We start from the raw sequence: 15,628 nt of genomic DNA, 5'->3' as shown, positions 1-15,628 counted from the left end.
TCTTTTTCTCTCACTTTCTCTCCCTGGCTCTCTTGGTTCTCACTTGCCTACTTGCTCTCACTTGCTCTTATTCTCGTTCTCTCGCTCTCTCTCTTTCTCTCACTGTCTTGGTTCTCTCTCTCGCTCTTTCTCTCTCTCTCTTGGTGCTCGCTCGCTCTCTCTGTGCTCGCTCGCTCTCTCTGTGCTCGCTCTCTTGGTTCTCTCTCGCTCTCTCTTTTTCTCTTGCTCTCTTTCCCTCGCTCTCCTGGTTCTCGCTTGCTCTCTCTCTCGCTCTTTCTCTCACTCTTTCTCTCACTGTCTTGGTTCTCTCTATCTCTCACTCTTTCTCTCGCTCTCTTGGTGCTCGCTCGCTCGCTCGCTCTCTCTCTCTTGCTCTCGCTCTCTTCCTCTTGCTCTCTTTCTCTCGCTCTTCTGGTTCTCGCTTGCTCTCTCTCTCGCTCTTCTGGTTCTCGCTTGCTCTCTCTCTCGCTCTTTCTCTCGCTCTCCTGGTTCTCTCTTGCTCTTTCTCTCGCTCTCTTGGTGCTTGCTCGCTCGTCTCTCTTGGTGCTTGCTCGCTCGTCTCTCTTGGTGCTTGCTCGCTCGCTCTCTTGGTGCTCGCTCTCTCTGTGCTCGCTCGCTCTCTCTCTCTTGCTCTCGCTCTCTTCCTCTCGCTCTCTCTTTTTCTCTTGCTCTCTTTCCCTCGCTCTTCTGGTTCTCGCTTGCTCTCTCTCTTCTTCTCTCACTGTCTTGGTTCTCTCTCGCTCTTTCTCTCACTCTCTCTTTCTCTCGTTCTCTTGGTGCTCGCTCACTCGCTCTCTCTGGGCTGACTCGCTCGCTCTCTCTTGCTCTCTTCCTCTCGCTCTCTTGGTTCTCTCTCGCTCTCTCTTTTTCTCTTGCTCTCTTTCCCTCGCTCTCCTGGTTCTCGCTTGCTGTCTCTCTCGCTCTTTCTCTCTCTCGATCTTTCTTTCGCTCTCCTGGTTCTCGCTTGCTCTCGCTCTCTTGCTCTCGCTCTCTTGCTCTCGCTCTCTTTCTCTCGCTCTCTCTCTCTCGCTTGCTCTCTTTCGCTATCTCTCTCTCGCGCTCTCTCTCTCTCGCTCGCTCTCTTTGGCTCGCTCGCTCTCTTTCTCTCGCTCGCTCCCTTTCTCTCGGTCTCTTGGTTCTCGCTCGCTCTTGGTTCTCACTTGCTCCCTCGCTCATGCTCTTGCTCTCTCACTCTCTCTCTCACACGCACTCTCTCTTTCTCTCACTGTCTTGGTTCTCTCTCTCTCTCTCTCTCTCTCTCGCTCTTTCTCTCGCTCTCTTGGTGCTCGCTCGCTCGTTCTCTCTTGCTCGCTCTCTTCCTCTCGCTCTTTCTCTCACTCTCCTGGTTCTCGCTTGCTCTCGCTCTCTTGCTCTCGCTCGCTCTTCTCTTGCTCGCTCTCTTGGTGCTCGCTTGCTCTCTCTCTCTCTCTTGCTCTCTCTCTCGGTTCTCACTTGCTCTCTCGCTCTCTCTTTCTCTCACACGCACTCTCTCTTTCTCTATTTCTCGCTCTCTTGTGCTCTCTCGCTCTCTCTCTATCTCTGTCTGATAGGAGGTGGCTGATAACCAGATAGACACAGGAGATCTTATGGAGTGTCTTGTTGCCAACAAGCACCAGAAGGAAATGAATGAGAAATGTGCAGTCGGAGTCACACACTTCCAACTGGTACATCTGCTGATCACACTCTTCTTCTTTATTTTTCGTTACTGCTTTACTTTCTTTTGTTTTGGTTTTTAACTCGACCATACTTATCCTCAGATCCAGATGAAAGACTTCCGCTTCTCGTACAAGTTCAAGATGGCGTGCAAGGAGGACGTGCTCAAACTGTGTCCCAACATCAAAAAGAAGTGAGAGCAAAGTTATAGCCGTTCATTTGTCAACACGGAGCAAAGCTCCATAAAACTTGGATCTTATCTAAATTACGAAGGAAATCCAAATATTTGAAGCATCTCAGTTTCAAACCATAATTGTTGCCTCTCTATCACCATCTACGTTTAAAGCATAAAATTGCAGGTTACTTTATCTGTTGATCCTAACATGAGTTGAAGTCGCATTATGTCAAACTTGCATTCCTGTAAAACAAAGTCAGTTGTTAAGGTTTGGGCGGATGATGTTGTTTCTTCTCAGGGTGGATGTGGTGGTCTGTCTCAGCACCACAGTGAGGAACGACACTTTACAGGACGTCAAAGAGCAGCGAGTTTCCTTGAAATGCCGAAAACAACTCCGAGTTGAGGAACTGGAGATGGTCAGTGTCAATTTTCATTTCTCCATCTCAATTCATCTTTCAACTAATCTTGCAATGAAAACTTTATATAGCTTCACAGTTCAAAAATAACACTTAACCCCAAAAATATGACATGGGTGTAGTTCCAGAGCTATGCGAGATCATTTAATTTACAGCACTTGTGTGCTGTAAAGTCTTAGGATAGCTTTCTGTGAAGAGCGAAATTTAAGCCACTTCACATGCACACACTACACTGTTGTTGTATGCCGAGGTGTAAAGTACTCGAGTATTTTACTTCACTTCAGTATCTGTACTTTTATGATGTACTTTTATTAACTTTACCACTACTTCATCAACTACATTTCATAAAAACAAGTTGTTTTTTATCTTTAATACTTAAATACATTAACATCTATAACGCAATGTTTTTTCATGAACCATATTTAATAAGTACACTATTGTCAAAGCATGCAATAGGTAAATATAAGGCTTGAGTAAACATGTACTGCACTATGGTAGATAAGCTCATATCTGTCGCTCTCGTGTCATGCAGTCTGAGGACATCCGCCTGGAGCCGGAGCTGTACGAGAGCTGTCGACAAGACATCAAACAGCACTGTCAGAATGTAGTGTTTGGAAATGCTCAGGTAACCCTACACGCCTCTATTCATATGACACTGACAGGGATATTGACAAAGAAATCAGTACTTTGAATGAAACACACATCCCTATACCATCGTATATTTTGTATTGGTAGTTTTAACTCCGTTTGGTCTACTAGCTCATTCAAAATGCTCTAATATATTCTTATGCATAAAAAATTACTTGGTTGTCATGTACTGCTTTTGATCAATTATGTAAAGGCCGAGCTTCAGTCTAGTTTGCAGACGTTTCTCATTGTGAATCTTTATTTAATTCCCTCTTTATGGGGACGATCCCAGAACATTTACGGGATGTCTGACAATTTTACAGACTTTTTTTGGGACCAAAATGTTGTGTGAATGAAGTTCATGTGAAGAAATGTTTATAGTCTATTAGGGGTGGGCGATATGACCAAAATCTTTTCACGATAGGATTCATCTTGATAACTAAATGTAGAGTAGTCACGGTCAAGTTTTTTATATTTTAATAAGGCTTTTCTGTCATTAAAATCTTTAATACCATAGAAATGTTCATAATTCTCACAAAAACTTTATACAAGCATAAAAAGAAGATAAAACAAACAAAACTCAAGCTCTCTGATGATAAACAGTCAATGATAAAGGAATGATAATAAATAATTATGTATGTATATATATTTCTTATTTAAGGTAGAAAAGTGATTTAGTTAAGAGCAGTGAGATTTTCTCTCAATGGAGTTTCATAAACATGAGTAACAGACAGGAGCAAAATTAGGTAACTTCCCCTTTAAGAGCAAAGTCCGGACCCTACTGTATGTTAAACATGCGTTTTCTCTTATAGCTGTTCACTTTCTCTTAAGCCCTAAATGGTCGTGTTTATGAGGATACAAGTTGCAACGATGGGAATTTTGATGCATGTATGTATTAAAGGCCAATAAAGCGGGAAAAATGTGACTATCGCGCTCCTCACACACAGAAACAGCATACGCATAGAGATCTATTTGTGTTTCAATGGCTAAAAATAACTTAAATACGTGTACAAACGTTACATTTTCATGACCACGCGCACAAAAGGCGCGTAACCTCGATATAGACGATAGTCCAAAAATCTCTACCGGTTGACAAATTTCTACCGGTTCATCATGTCTACTGGTTTATCACCCACCCCTATAGTCTATAGCTCAGCGGTAGATTATTGCGCTAGCAGCGCTAAAGGTCATGGGAACACATATATTGATAAAAATGTATACCTTGTAAGTCAAATTGGATGAAATAAGATCTCCCATTTGCATAAATGTTATGTAATATAATACTCAGAAAACTGTGTAAAAAAGGAACTCAAAATATGAAACCTGTTCAAGCCTGTTCCTCAACTTGACATGTGTAAAATTGTTGCGTGTGTGTTTGTATAAAGGTCATCGAATGTCTGAAGGAGAACAAGAAGTTGTTGAATCCACACTGTCACCAGAAAGTCTTCAGACTACAGGAACAAGAAATGATGGATCCAGAACTGGACTTTCAGCTCATGAGAGTTTGCAAGCAGATGATCAGGGTGTGTGTTGAATTATAAACCATTATAAGATACTTTATGGATATCATTTTTGGTTAATTGTTTTAATGTGCATCTTCTGTAATCTCCAACAGCGCTTCTGCACTGAGACCGATTCTAAGAACATGTTGCAGTGTCTCAAACAAAACAAAAACAGTGAACTAATGGACCCGAAATGCAAACAAATGATTACCAAAAGGCAGATCACCCAGAACACAGGTACAGCTTCACACTCTTAACCTGTTCGATTAAAGCTTTTAATGCTTACGGAGTCTGTTTGATACCAGTTCAGTTTGGTTGGTTGGTTGGTTGGTTGGTGTTAAAAAGTGGTGGCAAACTTCACCCGAGACTGATGGGAACAAGAGGATTTAGTTAGATTTGTGCTAGACTAATTTAATAAACCACGTGTAAAGTGTCATTCACATTATAACAAAAACAATTTTAGGCTAATTCGCTTGGAAGGCGCAGTACTTGCCTAATCATTAACCTTCAATGGCATTAACTAATATTGCATATTTCCTTTAAATGGATAGTTTTACTTTAAAATGAAAACTCTGTCATCATTTACTCATCCTCATGTTGTTTTACACCTGTATGAATTTATTTTTTTCTGATGAACATAAAAGATATTTTGATAAATGATTGTAAGCACACAAGTGACAACACCCATTAAATTCCATCATATTTTTTATTCCTACTATGGAATTCAATGGTCACTATTTACTGCGTGTTTACCATCATTTCTCAAAATATCTTCAGAAATTCATACAGATTTAGAACAACATGAGGATGAATAAATGATGACAGAATTTTCATTTAAAGTGAACTATCCCTTTAATAAGTGTATAAATATCCGCATTTACACAGCGGTTATAAACAGCAGATGTCCTCAATACGCCACGTTTGTGTAAACAGTGAATCTAGTAGTTTGTGTAATTTTAATATTTTACCTGTTGGCATAGTCAATGTAGTTGAATAAAAAGCATTACATAGTCAATTTCAAAGCAACTGCATCAGCGCTGGACACCTGAGGTCATTTTATGTTATGGACCTCCGCAATGAGCTTTCTCCACCATGTCATACCATGTGAACTCCGTTATTCTCTTTAAAGCAACACTATGTAGTTTCCATGTAAAAATGACTTACAGCTCCCCCATGTGGTTGAAAAGCGCAACAGAGCCTGGTATCAGACACTTTTGCAGGCAAGGGGAGGGGCGGGGCTGTGTGCTCTACCCTCCACCGCCACTTTCAGAGTGTGCTTGTAGCAGCTAGGATGTTGCTCAGGTTGCAGCAACAGTACAATTTGTCCAGTTAGAAGTTCTTCTATCACTGAAATAATTTTAGAGACATTATTTAAAGGTAAAAAACTACATGGTGTTGCTTTAATATATAAAACAATTTTAAAACTATATTTGGTAACACTTTACTTAAATGGGTGTGCATAAGACTGACACAACACCTTCATAATCATGACATGACACGTGTCATGAACATGGAGATTTTATGCACATTTATGACAACTGCCATTAAGTGTCATTTGTACAGTTATGTCATTTTTAATGCAAAGATGACATTGTTTTAAATGTCTGTATGATGACAACTTGACATAAACCAATGCATCATAACTTGTCATAAATCTGTCATAAACATGACATAGCAGAATAATTATCAAACTTAAGAAAGCACCTAGCTTTATGGGTAAACATTAAATTAAACTGTCATTTGAATGTCATTAAAGCAATAAGCCCCAAGAAGCAGTAGGTTACCAGTGCATTTTATAACAGCTAAGGGGCGTTGTTAGGCACGACGCGAAGCGGAGTAACCCCACTGCTTTGCGGGGTTTATTGCGTTTATAAAACGGTTACTTCATATGCATAGCAGGGTTTCACAAAATGAAACACAAATAAGTTGTAATTATATTAGTACAAATATTACTCTTCCGCCAAACAAAGTAGTTCCTCAGAATCAAGTGTGGCTGAAACAGAGCGCAGTTCCCAACCAACACAGACGCAGCAAAGACACAATGAAAATATAATTAAATACTGTAGTGTTTATTTTTATAAATCAACATTCATCTAAAATATACATTAACATTTATATCGTGCAACTGTTGAAGTGATGATCAAATATGCTTGGAAGCATGCTGAACTCTTTCCCTGTCAGTGTGGGTTTTTTTTAAGTTGCCACCCAGTTTTAGTTGAATGCCTTACAGAAAAATTATCTTCTTTAAATAAACATAAAATATCAAATGAAAGAACAGACCATCCGCTTTCCAACAACAACAAAAAAACAGTTTCATCCTACCTTCATTTGTTCTCTTATCAGTTATCACCTCTCAAATTTTCAGCTAAAAGCGGAAATAATTCCATTTTTGTGAAGAACTTTTGTAAGAGATCAAATTCAGAGCCGAGTGACTGCATCTGTGTTTAAGTTGGGTAAGATTGCCATCTAGTAGATAATAGCGGAAATGTCAATTTAAGACAAAAACTACTCGGAGAACGTTTTCTTTTTATTGACTAAATGACTCAACAATATTTATTGACATTTATCTGGATATCGCCATAATTGTGCAAATGTAGAAAAATAAAAAAATTATGGTGTTTATTTTTTTAATAAATCAGTACGCAGCAACAGTGGCGCAGTGATACTTGTAATGCGGTCTGAACCGTGGGTTTACCGGGGTATTTTATCACGGCTTAGAACGCGTTTCAACCAATCAGAATGAAGAACCAGAACGAGCCGTTTTATAATAAGTGTTAATACTCTGTCAAATAGTTTTATAACAGCAGCATGAATATTTTTCTTGACCTCAACTACAGTAGTACAAGTTGACAGAGTATGTACACTTAATAACATTTTAATGACAAATTCAATTTGTATCACTAGTAAAAAGTGGTCAGTTATGTTGTCTTGGTATTGACAAATTATGATGCATTAGTTTATGTCAAGTTGTCATAACAAAGACATTTCAAACAATGTCATCTTTGCATTAAAAAATTACATAATCGAACAATTGTCATTAACGTGAATAAAATCTCCTTTATCTTCATGACACGTGTCATGTCAAGATTATGAAGGTGTCATTTCAGTCTTATGAACACCCCTTCAAGTAAAGTGTTACCCTATATTTTTATAGTTATCGTTATAAAGTGAATGGCCCTTAAATCAAACAAATTGTTTGCTGGTGTTGAATAATTCATCTGCAGAAGTTTACACACTGTTGATCTCTGTTTCAGATTATCGTCTGAACCCTGTGCTCAGGAAGGCTTGCAAAGCTGACATCCCTAAATTTTGCCAGAATATTCTGAACAAGGCCAAGGATGACAATGAGCTGGAGGGACAGGTCGTCTCCTGTCTCAAACTCAAATATGCAGACCAGGTTCGTATCCTTCCGAACGCTTTCGTATGAATGTACGTTGACACCGAAAGCAATAAAGCAACTGGATTTTAGGTAGTTTTATTTTGTCATTTACCCACCCAGCTTTTCTTTCCAGCTGTATGAGTCATAAAATGAGATAAGATAATATGATAAACATCCTCTTGGATGACGACTTTATACTGGCCCACTAAACGCATAATAAAGCACTTAAAGGCAGGTTGCATTATCTTTTGAAAGCCAATGTTGACATTTGAAATCACCTAAACAAACACGCCCCCACCCCAATAAAATCTGGACCTTCATTAAATAGACCCGCCCCACACGTACGCAACCCAGGCAACAATGTTGGTTAGTAGACACGACCCTTACTGCTGATTTTTCAAAAGTCATGCACCCCGGCTTTAAGAGTGCTGAAAAGAAAAAAAAAGAGTGCTGAGAAGAATGAATAATTGATTTTTTTTTGTTAACTTTCTTAAACTTCATGCAAGTAAGTCAAGACGCAGTAGATCTCTATTAATCCAGTTGATCTGGATCAGCATTCTTGTCAGTGTGAATGCACCTGTAACGTTTTCAAGAACTTTTAGTTTTGTTCGCTCAAAGAAAATTTTTTTGTGTCTCCAGCGTCTTTCTCCGGACTGTGAAGATCAGATCCGTGTGATTCTGCAGGAGTCTGCGCTGGACTACAGACTCGACCCGCAGCTTCAGCTGCAATGCACTGAGGAGGTAACATCACTTTCTGAGCTCAGATCACTTCATTAGCTTTATGGAAGCTTACCGGTTTGATTCCTAGAAACACGCATACTGATAAAAATGTGTAGCTTGTATGCACTTAAGTCACTTTGGTTAAAAGCTGAACCTGAGCTTGTTTGTGTGTCGCAGATCCCGCGGCTCTGTGCGGAGGAAGTCGCGGCGCAGGAGCAGACGGGTCAGGTCGAGGAGTGTCTGAAAGTCAACCTGCTGAAGATAACTCACGAAGGCTGTAAAAAAGTAAGAAATGTTCACGCAAACAATCACAGAGTAGTTGAAAATCTAACAGTGCATCTTGCGTGTTTACTTTCTGTTCGATAGACTAGACTATTGCTGTTAAGTTCGTTCTACTTTGCGGTCTATGGCTGAAAACTACCTACTTGAATAAATAAATTATGATTTTAATGCAAATATTCATTTGAAACTCTAAAGCTGCATTCAGACTAGCATTAGCAGAGCGAGCAGATCTTATTGAGTTCAATGGAAGCTTGGCGACTTCCGGCGACACGAGCGGCAGTGACCGTTGGCAACTGGTTGGGCCGTGTCCAGTCGCGCGACAAAGTTGAGAAATGTTTAACTTTATGCAAATTATGAGCGACTTTCGGGAGCGACTACCAATGAGAACGAAGTAGGGGAGTTCAAGCCATCCGTCTCGCATCAGTTACTGGAGTAGATGGTACTCATTTGTTTATGACAACCAGATTTAGAAACGCCTCTTTTGAAAGAGCCGAGCGACACACGGCGACAAAGTCGCTTATAATGTGAATGTACCTAAAGGGGCTGTTTACACAACAACTACTTCATGGGATTTCCTGCAACAACACAAGCTTGCGTTTTTTGCGTCATTACGCCAATTCTACATCATTGCACATGCGCAGAGCGTCCCAGTTACAATTACAATTTTTGACTTAGTTCAGACGGTGTCGCTAACCGCGCATACTTATATTCTCACCAACAAGTACCAATTTGAAAGCAATGTGGTGTTTTTGTCGCAGACCTCAAATATCTAAATTGTGTAGTAGCGTTAAGAGCAAATGTAATATGTACATTTCGAATTGACAGACATGTCTGTCTCAACGAAAATTAACCTACCGCCAGCCACGCGCTCTTGGCAAACAGATGAGAGGTTTAAAAAGGACATTGACACCCACACGCAAGATAGTTTGGGTCTTCTCGGGTCCGTTCCGCAAAAACACATTCATTTTAAATTACCCGAGACCCGATTCCGGTATTTTTGTACCCGACACGTGTCCGAGGCACATGTGAAACTTTTAGACACGAACCCGATCGGGTCTCGTGTCGGACCTTGGGTTTCGGATCTAAGAGGACCCGTGAAGACCTCTACTTTCTTGTATGCGATACACTGATGTGTTCAGGCTAATCGAAACTGTTGCATTGATGTCGGTCTATAAAAGTGCTTACGAATAATCTGCCTTATTCCCATTCTAGGAAGTTTTGAACATTTTGAAGGAGAGTAAAGCCGATATTTTTGTGGATCCAGTTCTACACACAGCTTGCGCGCTGGACATTAAACACCAGTGTGCCGCTATCCTACCAGGCAGAGGCAGACGTACGTAATTTCCAAACAGACGGAGGATCTTACTGTGTTTAGCAGCTTATAGATAATGATGACTGTGGTGTGTCCAGAGATGTCCTGTCTAATGGAAGCTCTCCAGGACAAGCGTGTGAGACTACAACCCGAGTGTAAGAAGAGATTACAGGACCGAATCGACATGTGGAGCTACGCTGCCAAGGTGAACACAGCAAAAACCTTTTCAGCCTCTCGTATTTTAACTCATTCCCCGCTCAAGACGGATTATTTCGTCAATTAAGACTGAAAAAAACGTGTTCCTGATGAGTTTTTATCCACTAGATACCCACTCTCACCCAATTTATAAAAAAAGCTGAAGCAAAAAATTATGTGTTAATTTTACACTCCGTTTATGTTTTGATAATCGTTCTGAATCTGATCTCTAACAAAATTCCTTCACAAAAATGCAATTATTTCAGATTTTTGCTTAAAATTTTTTATTTTTTAAGAAAAATACCCATATTTAGGAGTTTATAAGAAAAAAAATAAAATAAGAAACTTTTTTCCCGTTTTATTTGTTTGTTGTTGGTTTGAAAGCAGAGGATCTGTTTATTTCATATATTTGTATGTTTATATATTTTTAGAAGAAAATTTTCCTAAAAGGCATTTTATGAAAATTACGAAAAAATGCTGGCAGGCAACTTTTCAAAAAAGGCTGGCGGGGAATGAGTTAGGACTAAGGCTGTCAAACGATTAATCGTGATTAATCACATACAAAATACAAGTTTGTTATTGCATAATATATGTTTGTGCACTGTGTGTAATTATTTTGAATATATTTAAATACACACCCACTTAGTTAGTTTGAATCGTTTATAACATGCATTGGAAAAAGCAACGCTCGTCAAACATAATAATAATACATATTCTTTATTATCATGAAAATACCTGAAAAGGTTTGAAGAACAGCAATATAAATATATTAGCTGCGTGTCATAGCTGCATGTTTATGGTTCTTCGTCTGCCGCTCATATTGAGTTTTTGCACCAGAGCGCCCTCTGGCTTTTGGATGTTGCGGCATTTCACCATAATTCATTGAGAAGCATAGCAAGCATGATCGGTCGATATATATCGGAGCATCCCTAATATAATTAGAAAAATATACATAAATACATTTTTTCTTACATTTCTACATGTATGTGTGTATTTATAGATGCAAAATAATTACACACAATACACACATATATTATGCAAACACTAACTTTTATTTTGTATGCAATTAATCACGATTAATCGCATGCAAAATACAAGTTTGTTTTTTGCATAAAATATTTGTGTGTATTGTATGTAATTATTTTGTATACATTTAAATACACACACATGCTTGTATGCATTTAAGAAAAATGTGTGTGTGTCTGTTTATATATAGATTTGAATCTCCATGTATTTTATATTCTATATAAATAAAAAAATGTACATAAATACAATATTTCTTATTGATGCGTGTATGTGTGTATTTATATAAACATAATAATTACACACACAAATATATTGTGCAAACACTATCTTTTATTTTGTATGCAATTAATCGTGATTAGTCTTTTGACAGCCCTAATTTTAAGCAGTAACTGCTGCTCTTATGAAACATGAGTATTTATTTACTAATTGTGAAAATTTTACTATTCGCACACATTCTTTGTCCATTCTTGCCTAACTTTTTCATAAATGGACGTTTAGGGCATACAGTTTTTTTTTTTTTAATTTACAAATATTTGTTCTGCTTTTCAGCATAATTTGTTTTGTTGTCGACAAATTGATAAATTAATGCCGTAGTTAATTGTCAACTACATTCATTATTATTATTATTATTATTATTATTTTGGTTAACTGTTTTTGGTTAATTTGTTCTGCCGTATTTGTATCATAGCATTTTATGTCTTTATAATCAGGCTATCAACATTCAGATACGGATATTTAACGCTAATTTTTCGTATGTGTTTGTAATCTATCTTTATTAGGTAGCACCAGCTGATGGTTTCAGGTATGGATATTTAACGCTTATTTTTCTGATGTGTTTGTAATCTTTTTTAATAGGTAGCACCAGCCGAAGGTTTCTCTGATCTGGCCGGGCAGGTTTTCACTTCCCCCGCCAAGACCTACATCTTAAGCATGCTGGCGATGAGCGTGCTCCTGCTTTTCTTCATGGGTCTGCTGTGCGGTCGCATTACCAAGCGCGTGACGCAGGAGTTGAAGGACAGGTAGAAAGGGGGGTGAAGCGCAGGGGCGCTGCCACGGCTCCCCCTGCAGGGCGTACGGCCCATTACACCCCACACGCCATTCCCCGTCCTGGGCCGGGGAAGGACACTGGGGGCGATAAAGCGAACTTGATGGACGGGGGCGGGTGTTGAGACTCGTGCTGTGTGTGTGTGCATTTTCGTGGTATCGCCGAAGGCCACAATGGGACCCAGTTTTAATTGCTACACACACACACTCTTATTTGTTTTTTCCCTGACTGTGCTTGTCCTTCGTCATCGCCTGCTTCTCTACTAATAGATCTTCCTGCTGCGGACCCGGCGAGCATCCTTTCTGCTGAACGCATCTGTGTGCTCACAAAGACTTGTTTTGCTTTTTCCCTAAATGATTTTATTTATTGTTGACGCTTTGCTGATTTGGATTGAGGTAGCTGGGAGTTTTGTGTCATTTTTTTGTTTATTGCTCGCAGGATGTGTGCACAGGCAGCAGGTTGTTACGAATTTTAACATCCACGTTTAGGAAACAGCCAGTTACTGAAGATGTGCTTAGTGACAATGATTGAATGGATGTGCGTTTGTGCCTTTCTGCCCGTCCGAGTGAGAGGATTTATTTGTGTGTCTGATTTAGGGGTGTTTTTGTTGTTTCATCGTGGGCTTTTTCTATTTGTAACTGGGAACATTTTAACCAATCTTTTTCTCATAAGGGTTTAATTTGGTTGGTCTATTGGTTTTGAAGGATGGTTTCTTGGCGTCAACTCCAAATTTTTTCTCCATTTTCATAGTGCCATGTTATCAGACCTCTTCACTTTGATATCTGTGAATGAAATTCATGCTCTCTGTGATTCACTGGTGTCTTTATCATCACAGAGGTTCATTTACTTGTATGTTCTCATAATGCCTTTTATATCATTGGAGGTCATGATCACATCATAAGGGCGTTTTTAGGCAGACTGTCCGTTTTAAACACTCCATGTTTCGTTACCGTTTCGAAGTAAGCTTTTCTTTACAGTTGGTCTATATTTTCTGTGGTTTTAAATGTTTTAAAGATCATTATTACTACAGTCTGAAGCTATTTCTTTCCAAACTAACACTATCTCGCAGAAATCTGGTCTGTTAAGAACTGTAAACACATCCGATTATTGTCAACTAAGTTTCTTCTTTATTTGATTTATGCCTTTTTTATTATTATTTCCCCCAATGATTTCCTAATACCATTGAATCAAAAATGTCACTGTACCTCCGCATCTCTGCCTTTCCAAATGATCTGGCTTTTGCATTGCTCTGTATGTATGCTTTTGTACAAAAAAATGACATTAAAGTGGACTTTGGTTATAGTGTTCGTGCATCCAAGCTGTGCATTAATAATTCATGATGTCGTTTATGAGGGGGCGGGGCATCTGTACTGTAAATAGCTGTTAATATTTTATCAGAGGTTTGTGGGTAAGATGACAAACTCTGCCTTAACTTTCGACATGTTGTTCTTTTCTTTGCAGAAATCTTGATCAGCCATGGTTTGTGCCCTTAGACAGGACCGGGAAAGGATACAATCTCTTTTACTAACATTAATACCAATCAAATTCACTAATTTGGTGTATGCTTAAATTACTTCTGGGCCCATAAAATGTTTCATGTTCGCCCGTGTTATTGAATGTATCCTCATTTGGATCCATACATGGTGTGTGTGATTGTATACTTCATATGCTCTTATATTCCTGTTTGACTCTGTGATCAGGGTTTCTGGCAAAGATCCGTTTTGAAGAATTAATTCATGTTTCTCATTTAAAGCTATAAATCAGTACAGCTTTCCCCTTCACTTTTATTTTTCTGCATAAACTGCTTCTTAGACATCCACTGTGCTTGTGTACACAGTAGTCCTGTTGGTACAAATGACTTAAACTGGTATTTTAAGATGTAAACATATTTCAGTCACAAGATTAGTATTGGACAAAGACCACAAATAATGTCTTCCTCGCAGAAATTTTCTGTTTGTGTATAAATAAAAGCGCACAACCCATTGAGTAGTGTGTATTAATAATAAGAATGAAAAATAAAGTTTCTGTAATCTGATGCAGTGCAGGTTTGCAATGACAAACGGTAACCTATTTTTTGGACTAGTTAAACTACCACCAGAGAAACTTCTATGCGTGTGTCATGCCCATTCACAACAACTGCTTTGTGTTTGTCAAGTCAACCTGACAAAAATGATAAATGGCATAAATTTTTTTTTCTTTCAGTGTACAAATTTATTATGAGAAGTATTTTTCCTCAAATCCGATTAAACAATGTACTATACAGATATGAAATAACTCTGCTTTACTTTTGTCTTTACTTTTCTTTTGCTTTTCTTTGATCTGTAAGTTGAATTGGATTGTTGTTAATAAAATTGATCTAATGGTTTGTATCTGCTGTACATTTTTTCCTCATGCTTTAACTTATAAACGACTGAATAACAATCACAATTTGGGTTTTGGGATTTTTTTGGCACACAATTTGCACCTTAAAGGCGCTCTAAGCGAATCTGTGTGACGTCGCTTTTTGTTGATGTTTGAATTGTTTTCAAACAAACGGAGCGTAGCTAACTCCTTCCCCTTCCTTCCGTGCTTTCATGAACGCGACCACCCCCAAATCCTTTTTGTCGTTTATTGGCTGGAACACTTCATGGTTTTGTGGTGCTGGGTTTGGCCACTTTGTTTTTATTGCAGTTTGCGAAGCCTGGGCTGTCTACAGAGATCGCGTTTTAGTTTTTTTTACAGTTTGATCAGCGGAAAGGAAGCAAGCAGATAGTGAGGAGATGTTTGCTGTATGTAACAAAAAAATGTTTTATGGTCTAAAACGTGTGAATTCGCTTAGTGTTGCTTTAAAAGGTGCTCTATGTAGTTTTTTTACCTTTAAATAATGTCTCTAAAATTATTTCAGTGATAGAACATCTTTTAACTGGACAAATTGTACTGTTGCTGCAACCTGAGCAGCCTCCTAGCAGCTACAAGCACACTCTGAAAGTGGCGGTGGAGGGTAGAGCACACAGCCCCGCCCTTCCCCATGCCTACAGAAGAGTGTCTGATACCAGGCACTGTTGCACTTGTCAACCACATGGGGGAGCTGTAAGTCATTTTTACATAGAAACTACATAGTGTTGCTTTAAAGGTGCAGTGTGTGACTTTTAGAAGGATCTTTTGACTGAAATACAATATAATATACATGATTTTTTATCAGTGGTGTATAACGACCGTACATAATGAACTGTATTGTTTTTATTACCTTAGAATGAACCGTTTTTATCTACATACACCGCAGGTCTCCTTACATGGAAGTTGCCATCATGTTTCTG

General features: G+C 38.8%; 1 protein-coding gene across 3 annotated transcripts in view; it reads left to right on the top strand.

Moving 5' to 3' along the window:
* Nucleotides 1-14,701, top strand: part of glg1a (golgi glycoprotein 1a) — a 45,232-nt gene extending 30,531 nt beyond the window's left edge. For all 3 annotated transcript variants that reach the window (XM_055191850.2, XM_055191849.2, XM_055191851.2), the window contains 13 exons: nucleotides 1,551-1,664; nucleotides 1,758-1,846; nucleotides 2,127-2,244; nucleotides 2,777-2,869; nucleotides 4,257-4,394; nucleotides 4,487-4,610; nucleotides 7,628-7,770; nucleotides 8,392-8,493; nucleotides 8,650-8,757; nucleotides 9,967-10,087; nucleotides 10,165-10,271; nucleotides 12,143-12,306; nucleotides 13,794-14,701. In XM_055191850.2, coding sequence (XP_055047825.2) covers nucleotides 1,551-1,664; nucleotides 1,758-1,846; nucleotides 2,127-2,244; nucleotides 2,777-2,869; nucleotides 4,257-4,394; nucleotides 4,487-4,610; nucleotides 7,628-7,770; nucleotides 8,392-8,493; nucleotides 8,650-8,757; nucleotides 9,967-10,087; nucleotides 10,165-10,271; nucleotides 12,143-12,306; nucleotides 13,794-13,860 — 1,488 coding nt within the window. In that variant the 3' untranslated portion in view covers nucleotides 13,861-14,701. The remainder of the gene's footprint in view (nucleotides 1-1,550; nucleotides 1,665-1,757; nucleotides 1,847-2,126; nucleotides 2,245-2,776; nucleotides 2,870-4,256; nucleotides 4,395-4,486; nucleotides 4,611-7,627; nucleotides 7,771-8,391; nucleotides 8,494-8,649; nucleotides 8,758-9,966; nucleotides 10,088-10,164; nucleotides 10,272-12,142; nucleotides 12,307-13,793) is intronic.
* The last annotated feature ends 927 nt before the right edge of the window (nucleotides 14,702-15,628 follow it).

This window comes from Misgurnus anguillicaudatus, chromosome 6 (assembly GCF_027580225.2).
Source record: "Misgurnus anguillicaudatus chromosome 6, ASM2758022v2, whole genome shotgun sequence".
NCBI lineage: Eukaryota > Metazoa > Chordata > Actinopteri > Cypriniformes > Cobitidae > Misgurnus > Misgurnus anguillicaudatus.
The sequence above is the reverse complement of the archived record's forward strand: the minus strand, read 5'-3'. Positions and strand labels throughout refer to the sequence as shown.